This window comes from Antrostomus carolinensis, unplaced genomic scaffold (assembly GCF_000700745.2).
Source record: "Antrostomus carolinensis isolate BGI_N321 unplaced genomic scaffold, ASM70074v2 scaffold29088, whole genome shotgun sequence".
NCBI lineage: Eukaryota > Metazoa > Chordata > Aves > Caprimulgiformes > Caprimulgidae > Antrostomus > Antrostomus carolinensis.
The window spans coordinates 1,027-10,083 of record NW_010335450.1 but is presented as its reverse complement, the minus strand read 5'-3'; the positions used below and the strand labels follow the sequence as shown (position 1 = coordinate 10,083).

General features: G+C 39.6%; 1 protein-coding gene across 1 annotated transcript in view; it reads left to right on the top strand.

The window, feature by feature from the left end:
- LOC104530078 (hormonally up-regulated neu tumor-associated kinase homolog A) overlaps positions 1–8,549 on the top strand; it is an 11,170-nt gene extending 2,621 nt beyond the window's left edge. Inside the window, exons 3-5 of the mRNA XM_010174560.1 lie at positions 2,698–2,753; positions 3,889–4,027; positions 8,399–8,549. Coding sequence (XP_010172862.1) covers positions 2,698–2,753; positions 3,889–4,027; positions 8,399–8,549 — 346 coding nt within the window. The remainder of the gene's footprint in view (positions 1–2,697; positions 2,754–3,888; positions 4,028–8,398) is intronic.
- The last annotated feature ends 508 nt before the right edge of the window (positions 8,550–9,057 follow it).

The following is a 9,057-nucleotide window of genomic DNA, read 5'->3' as shown; positions in this document are numbered from 1 at the left end:
CTGAGTAAGGGAGTAGCCTGACTTCTTCCCCTACTTTTATCTTCTGCTGGTAATGTTTTGCTGGGAAAGCTTTGCGAGAAAGATAATTTTGTTGGACACCCTGAGAGTAGCCAGCTACAAAGTGGTGTGAGCTCCTCCAGATACTTGCTTTACTATCAAACTCCCCTAACCAAAGTAAAATTCTTCCCTGGCTCTCAAGCACCTTGTCATAGGATTTATGAAGTTGCATGGCCCTGCAAGAGCCCAGCTGCCTTGCTAGGTTGAGAGCATAGGCTCAGTCAGCAGTACCTCAATTTGTGACCTGCTGCTATCTTTGAGATTCAGAGCTGTGGCCTTGACCTCATACCAGAGGCAGACTGGGAAGGATCTGGAAGGACTTCCCTGCTCAGCTCCAGCTGCAGGGATTTATAGCAACTCACTGAGGAGGTTAAACTGACGAGGATAATTGTGGGTGTATCCTCTTCTGAAAAGAAGGCATCAATTTTTCCAGAAAGATGAGCACAGAAAAAAGAAAGTTACCTCACAAAGTCAATCTGATTTTCCCATCTAAGGACTGAGCAAAGCTCAACTTTTTGCACAGCTTTAACACAAGGAAAGAAGGGTTCCCAAGCTGCCTGTTGGGAACAGCTGCTGCTCCATGGGAAGGGTGCTGGTAGAATCACACTAGGTGATGGATAATTGTGTGCACATGCTTGGGTCTATGCCCAGGAGTCCTTTATTTTACTTGAATGGAGGTGCCTGGTTATTGCAAGGTCTCATTCCCAAGTGATGAGCTTAGGAATTTACTAATTTAATTTATTTTTGCTCAGAAGTGGATTGGGCTAGCACATGCACACAGTCGGCTACCAACTCCTAAAGCTGGTGCTTGCTAAGTGACAGTAATTTGCTTGTATGTACAGTTCCTAATTTTTCCTGGATATTTTCCCTTCTACGATACAAAAATGCCATATATCCTTTTGAATCACTACTGGACCAAAGACCTGGAGAAGCATCACAAGGTGCCCTCTAGGCACTTTCTCTGAAGTCCCCATAGGAATGAGAAAAAATTTGTGATGTTGCTTAAACTTACAACATTTCTGGGCAAGTTTCCTCTGGAAAAAAAGAACAAGATGTATCCTTGATGCAAGATAACTTTTGACACTATGTAAACTTTAATAGTGACCATTATCAGGTTTTTCAGGCGAGAAAGCATAAATTTTTAGTAACCGTGTGAGCACTCCGCTCAGCCTATAGAACAGCAGTTGTGGCAATCCAGTGTGACATTATTTAACTGTAGTGTAGTAAAAGTCACCAGAGTGTACTGTGGGGTGCTAAATCCAATAGAAATGTCAGGTTTGCAGTGGCCTGAAACACATCTACTTTTAAACCACATGGTTTTAGTGCATAGGGTTATGTCACAGGGATAGGTTATGAACAAAGTCATCTTAAATCTACCTCCCAGCTTTTGGGCACTGGCTTATTTGCCACACTGGAAAACATGCTATTCAAATTAAATCTGATTAAAAAGTTATCATTAAAACCATCTCCATCCCATTCTCAGCCTGGGGCAGCAGAGGGTTTTGAGTACAATGCTGTCCCATCCAGAACCACGGAGATAAAAGGATGCTCCCATAAAACCACCCATTGGAACCACCAGGTACACCCCCAGACTTAATTCCCCGCAGCAGCGCAGTGCTGTTTGTGCAGCACTGATCCTCCCAGCCCTTGCTCCTTGCTCCTGTCCTTGTTCCCATCCCTTCTTCTGCTTTGTCCTCCTGTACTCTCCAAGGTCTTTGGGCTGATGAAAGCGCTTCATGACTTCAGAGAGGGTGGGAGGGAAATTCACATACTCGGAGCCGCTCCGGGAACTTGCTCTGTGCCCCCGTGCCCCCCTCAGAGCCAAGGGAAGCCCCCAGCAGCACGCGGGAGGCCGTGATGGGAGTCTGCAAAGCACCACAGGCTCCTGGACCGCCTCCCAACACCCAAATTACACTGGCTGAGGATTCCCCTGCGCTGCAAAAGATTTCAGCCGCCACTTCGGGTGCTCCCCACGGTGGAGCAATATTCTGGCTTTTGGTTTGAATTTGTAAGGATATAAATGTTCCCACAATAAGCAAGTCAGTGCTGAGCCAACTAAGAGCATTTTTCCTGCAGCTCTGAATTACATCCTCCTGCGGGGGCGGCTGATACTGGTTGACTCTGTTTACATAAACATCACTTCGGAGATGTCTCCACCTTCAGGGTATCTGTCCCCAACCCAGCTTTGGTACACAAGATCCTACTTTCCAGTTCTTTTCTCATCCTTCATATCTCTCAGGCACGATTTATCCAGAAAGAAAGGAGAAATACTCAGCAGTGCTTGGTACTTCAAATAAAGACAAAACCACTCTGGGTCCAAGTACACACAACTTTCTTTTTTACTCAAAAGAATAAATAAATGTTGATTTTTTTTAAAAAAAAAACATCAGTAGAATGGATGATTCCTAAAATGAATGGTCTATTTAGAATATATAATCATAAAATATTCCCTGAAATACAGAAATCTTCCATTTTCCCAACTCAAAACTTTAGGAAGGAATAAGGATCTTGTTACAATTGTAAGAGCAGAGCTGTGCAGAACTATTGTTATTATTTCAATTAAACTTTGCTAAAAACTATCTGCAAATGGTTAGCTGGGACACCAGGCATCTTAAAGTTTGCTTTCTGTCTTCATGTCAGGGACCTAAAAATTGATAATTTTCTTCTTGATGAGAACAACAACATCAAAATTGTTGGTAGGTGTACGTTGCCTGTGAATCTTGTTTTCAGCTTTTTATTTTGTGTGGCTTTCAGTGACAGTTCAGCTACCATTTAAACAGCACATTTTATGAGTGAGCTTGTGATTATTCAATAAACATACTTGAGCTCTTAGAATAAATAAAAGTTATGAAGTATAACTTAACAGCTTGTTTGTTTGAGCTTTAACTAAAACATATTTTCAAGAGAACAAAGAAAACAATTTTGCCTATTGTTTTCCCTTGTGTATTGCTGGAGAAGCAAGAAACAATTAAAGCTTTTATGTGTAGAAAGCTGTTCCTAGCAGAAGTGATTTGTGGACAAAGAAATAAATCTTCTGGGGTGAAATGCAGGTATGAACACATTAGCTTCTGTTGAGTCATTACTCCAACTAGAAACCTCATCATTTGGTACGGTTATTTTTTTCTTTTAAAGACTGGTTTTGTCACTAAAAGAAACCTTGCTAGAGTTGTGAAGCGAACATGTATAAAAATGAGGGAATTTGCACCAGGCAGTTAACACAGCTAAGTTAAAACATTAATTTTCTTCTATGGAAACCACACAGAAAAATCCCCACAAGGGAAGCTCACTTTTAGAGACGCCACATGTTTAACCCAGTGTTTCCCAAACTTTTAAAAGCTTAACACCTCGAAGAAAAAAGGCACCAACTCTTCACCCCTGTTTTATAGCCAGCCAGTCCTTTACAATCACACCTTTCTCTTCCCTCCCCCTTGCACACATGCACACGCATACAGAGAAAAAGGCTTAAGTTAGCACATTTTACCCCACGTTTACAACGGGCTAAAGCACATCCAGCTGAGGCGTATGCCGTAGCTCATTAAGCCACGCTAATGCAGCTGTGTAGCTGCCCTCTTAGACTAGCACGCAGGCAACTGAGGCAAACTAAAGTACTTAAACCAAAATCAACCAAGCAAGGGGTAACTTCACTGATAACCCCCCACTAATTCATGCCACATTTATTTGAACCCAAATTAGCATCCACAGCTGAGATCTCTAAGCTGCTAAAAGCCAGCTGCTGTTTTTATCTTTCATCCTATCTTCAGCCAATTGGTAAAGTGAAACTATTTTGAGAAGACACTAAAACTTCTTTGTGTTTGTTTTTGAGACTGTCAGATTTTGGACTGAGCAATACTGCAAAATTTGAGGGTCTCTCCCAGGAGCTGTTACATACCCAGTGGGGAAGCTCAGCTTATGCTGCCCCAGAACTCCTTGCTCATAGGAAATACAGTCCAAAAGTGGATGTCTGGTCCATGTAAGTAGATCTAAAAATATTCTTACCAAAACACTCTCAGCACTAAATGGTTTAGACAAGGCTCTGATACAAATGGGTTGGTGGTACTCTGCTTTAAGGCATCAGTGAGGAAAGCAGAGATAAATCAGAGAAGGGTTGCCAGAAAAAAATCAACTTATCAGTGTGAAAACTGTATCTTGAAACATATACCCATCGAAAAACACAGCAGAAAAAACAAAATTAGGCTACTAGATCCAGAAGAGACAGAGAAAGAACTTGTACACACCAACCCCCTCAAATGAATCCTCCTGTCCTTCTGGCACAGAGGTTCAGATGATATCCGGGTAAGTTCTGTTAAAATCAGTGTAGCTCCTTGGAAGCCCTGGGCTGACAAATGAGCATTTTCTGTCTAAGGCATATTTTGCCAAAAGAAGAAATCTAAACAAGAAAACTGAGTCACAAGGACACACAGACTAAAGGCATGGTTACACCTGAGTTATGAGACCTTCATTTGTACCTTGGCTAGGCCCTTTATACCAGATTATGATAAAAAAAGTGGAGCTATTTACTTCATAGGTAGCACAAACCTGAATGGACTCCATTTTCTGTGTTCATTACATCGATAGGGTATGTCTCTTATAATAACCAAGAATGCAGAAGGTGCCATCAGAAAAGTAATTTTTCACCTAAATTATCTCAGACTTCTCAATTGCATTTGTAGATTGCAATTCTAGCAGTCAAGTTTAGATTTTCTTTACTTTTTTGACAGTTTCTAGATGGAGCTGGGAAAATTACAGTATATTAAATCCTTTTTTTTTTAAATCTTTTGATCTTCACATATCTGGATAGCAGAGTGGTTCTCCATGCCCATCATTTGTCCAAAGGCAGTTCATGTTTATCTATGTGTATACATGCCCACATATCAGCTTCTCAGCTGTTTTGATAGTGAACGTATGCCCAGGTCTGAATGTTCCACGTAGAATACATTTTTTAAGCTCATTTCTAGGAGGTATGATTCAGGGCATCGAAGTTGAGGCTGAATAATATAGACTAAGACAAATCTTAATCTAGAGTATTAAGATTTAAAAAGCCAGTGGCTGGTCAAATGCACTTTTGTCCAGACTCTTCCCACCTATTTACAATTGTAAAAATAATTTCCTGCGGTATCTTAACTAACTAAGTGGTAGGGTCAAAATCCAGCTAATGAAGCTAATGATAAAAGCCTGTGGATTTCAAACAGGTCACAAGGTCTGTAAGAGTAATTGGACTTTTTGTCTTAGAAATGTCACCTCCCATGCCACCCCACAACTGTACTGATACAATGGATCGTAATGTTTTACTTCTGTTCAACACACAACACTGCATTTGATCCAAACCCAAACCACCTCATTCTGGACACCTGCCAGAAGGAATAGGAGGCCTGGATGTACTGAGCTGCTCTGAACTGGGATGTCCGACTCACTTGTCCAGCTGCAAGAATATGAAGTCTCCTCGAGGAGTTCTCAGCAGTCTTTACTAAACTCTGTATCTACAGAGGACAAAGTTTGTTTTAGTTTGATCTACAAGGTTGCTGGTGCCTACCTATAGGCATCCGATTTAAATGTCTAAAGGAGAAGCTCAGTATTACTATATGCTCAAAAGAGAAAGAGGATTTATACGCATACAAATATAAAATGTACATTATTCCTCTCAAGACCTGCTTCTGGCAGACATACCGTATATTAGGGTTTTGACCTAACTATGATGCTATATCTCAGCTTCCTCTAAATTTAAAGGACACGAACAGTACACAAATTTAAGGATGAAGGGACAAATTGTACCAAATTACTTCAGTGTAAGTCTGGATTTCAGGAGTGCTAGTCTGAATTTATGTAGACATAACACAGATGAATCAGGTCTAGAGGATGCTGTCGGTACTTAAATAGGATTATACTTACTTCACATTTCAGATGTCTGAATGAAGGCAAAACAGTAACCTTAGAACCATTTACTGAGCTCACTCTGTTAATATCCATCACATAACAGTCTATATAAAATTTATATGTAGCCCTTGGTTTTTAATATAGACATATTCTGCATCTGAGGCACAAAACACAATTTAAATATAAAGTGTTCACATTTGCACAGTGAAAAAGGGGATTCTGATGGAATAATATATTGATTAGAAAAATAAGTTACTTCTATTGTCACAAAATAATTAAAGGGTTACAGATCAACTGGACCCTGGAATCAACAGATTTCAGTGTAGTGGAGAAATACTGACTTCATGCAGCAGGACTGACAAGGATTCATTACAACAGGAACTAGAAAGCCATATTCAGACAGAAGCACATTCAGAAAACCAACCAGCTTCAACTGCAGTTCAGCTAAGGCTCCTATGAGGCACCACTGAACACAGCGCCTGTTTTGCCTAATCATGACTTTTGTGCATAAGATTTTAAAGATTCTTTGGAAGACTGGAAAGTGATTAGCTTTCATGTACCAACTGAACTGAGGAAACAGCTGCTGTATTCAAACAAATCCAAACAGTTCAGTTGGATAGAGGAGAAATAGTCTGTTATAGCTAATAAACTTTAAAGTTTAGCATACCATCAGATTCCATCTACAATTAACTACTAAGTGCATTACTATTAACTAGCTACAATTTGTACGTAAGATTTTAAAGAAATTTTAGGATGGCAGCTCCATCCATTCCCCAAAGTCCTGTACCTTGGGGATTTCCCCATCTAGTAGGCTGATGAAAAGAACTATTGCCATTTTAAAGCACCAATCATGTATATCATCACCAGCAATTTAAAGTGCATGGTAGTGTTTGCAGTGTTGAAAAGAAAAATGTATTTAATGTTGCAATAACATTAGAGATCCATTTACACTGCATGTTACTCGCCCTCATCAGAGAATATTCAGGGGCCCTTCACTTGCTTCAACTCAGCTACATTTTATCCACGTGCTATTACATATTATAGAACAAATATCCTTGCTACTTCAGTCAACTCAGTGTTGTTTTATTGCAGTGTATTTCCTTTGTTCCTCTGGGGTTTTTTTACTCAAAGGATTCATCAGAAAAGTTTTGGAAAGCGTTACATTCAAGGATTAGATTTATCAGAAGGTTTGGTAAAGTGAGAAGAGATTAATCTCACCTAAATTTAGTCACTTAACAACCAGGCATCTGGGTTATACCAGGCAGTTAGTGCCCTGTTATTGTCAGTGCCAAGAGATAGCTCATCTCCTGAGACACTTAACTGTAGCCTAAAATAGCTGTTTAACATAGCTGTGATGAAACTCTCTTGGAGAAGCCTGTCTCTTTCCATTGATAACTACTGAAACCTAGGTTTTAGATGGTTAAAGTGAGACAAGGTAAGTCCAAGTCAAGAGTAATAAAAAGCATTTATTTATAGGTCACTGGTTCAAATGCAATCCAGTGCAACATTTAGAAAAAGATGCCACCATCTTCTCATGGTTTTTCAATGGTGCCATCATCTTTTAATGGTTTTTAATTTGAAAACGTTAAAAAAAGACCATAATTGTGAACACCACAAACAGGTTTATTTCACAGATAACATCATCAACATCTGCATTAACGTACCAACCAGATCAATTAAATTCCTAAAAATTCCCGAATTCCTAAAATGACTGTCTCCATTGAGCTCAATCAAAGGATGGATGATGACGGGAAGTGCAGTTGTGGTGGCACAGCTCAGCTGTAAGTAAGGAAGTACCATGGAGAGTGTTCAAGGAAACCTTCCCGTTCGCAAACTCGGGACAGCTAAGCAAGTTTTCCAAATATTGGTACTTCTCCAAACCGAATGGCAAACCTTCACAAAGTTTGCTGATCACTCCTAGCAAACTGTTAGTCTTTCGCAAGAGTTAAAGTTTTAAGTCTTTGCCAACAGCAAGCTGTTACCAAACGAATGCCTTCTAGGCATAAGTCACACCTAATTTAGCAATCTGAGCAAAGCAAGAAGAACTGAATTACTATTTGGAACAGGATCTATCGCATCAGTCCCAGCTCTGTGTTGTCACTCAGCCTCCAGACCGAAATGCTTTATTCTGATGGGCTGGGTACACTACACTGACACTCCAATGAGCTTATTTTAAAAATAAACAGCAGGTTTCCACTTTCAACACTGTAGACTTTCCTGTCACTCACTGTACAGTCTATTTCATACACACTTCCCACGACATTCTTTTCTAGATAAAATGGCCTTTACACAAAGAAAAAAAGGCGTAAGATGTGTATTCGGTACAAATTGCTGCTTGGAGGTAATTTATAACCTTGTTCTTGGTACTGAAGGCAAATCTCTGAAACCTGACTCATAGGTTTGCGGAATTTAAAAAAAAAATATTATTTTCATTACATGGAGTTCTGATATTTGTCTTTTTCTTTGACAGAGGTGTAAGCATGTTTGCTATGCTAACCGGCACATTACCCTTCACGGTGGAACCTTTTAATATCAAGCAACTACATCAAAAGATGTTAATTGGAGAAATCAGCCCTATTCCATCAGATATCTCTCCTGGTAAAGCACTCCAATTTTTATAAAAAATACTGAGGTATGAAAGGTCTAACATATGTAATAAAGTGAATTTAGCAATAATGCAATCTTCTGGAAAATGAGAGGTACCTTTTCCAGTTGCTTTGTTTGCATTTAGAAATAACTTTTGTGTGCCTTAGGCAAGATGCCTTTATCTCAGGCTAGTAGGAAAACAACATTGTTGTCTCTTCAAAAGACCACTATTCTTGGTTCTTATTTACAGTGGGAATAAAATGTACATTTCTTTTACATAAGTGAAACATCTGTGCAGTAAATGAGAACACTGTCATGTTTAGTATGTCCCATGCTGTGTGTGATAGCCAGGCATTCTTTCCTGTTTTTCCCCAAAATCAGTTATCAAAACCTTAGATAGTTTTTTCCTGAAGAGCTTATCTTTTGGCTACAGAAAGAACCCACAACACTGAGATAATTAAAGAAATGGGAGGGCTATTTTTGTGAAGAGTCTGTACATATTTTATATGAGAAAGAAATGAAGTACAACAGTTTTCACTGAAT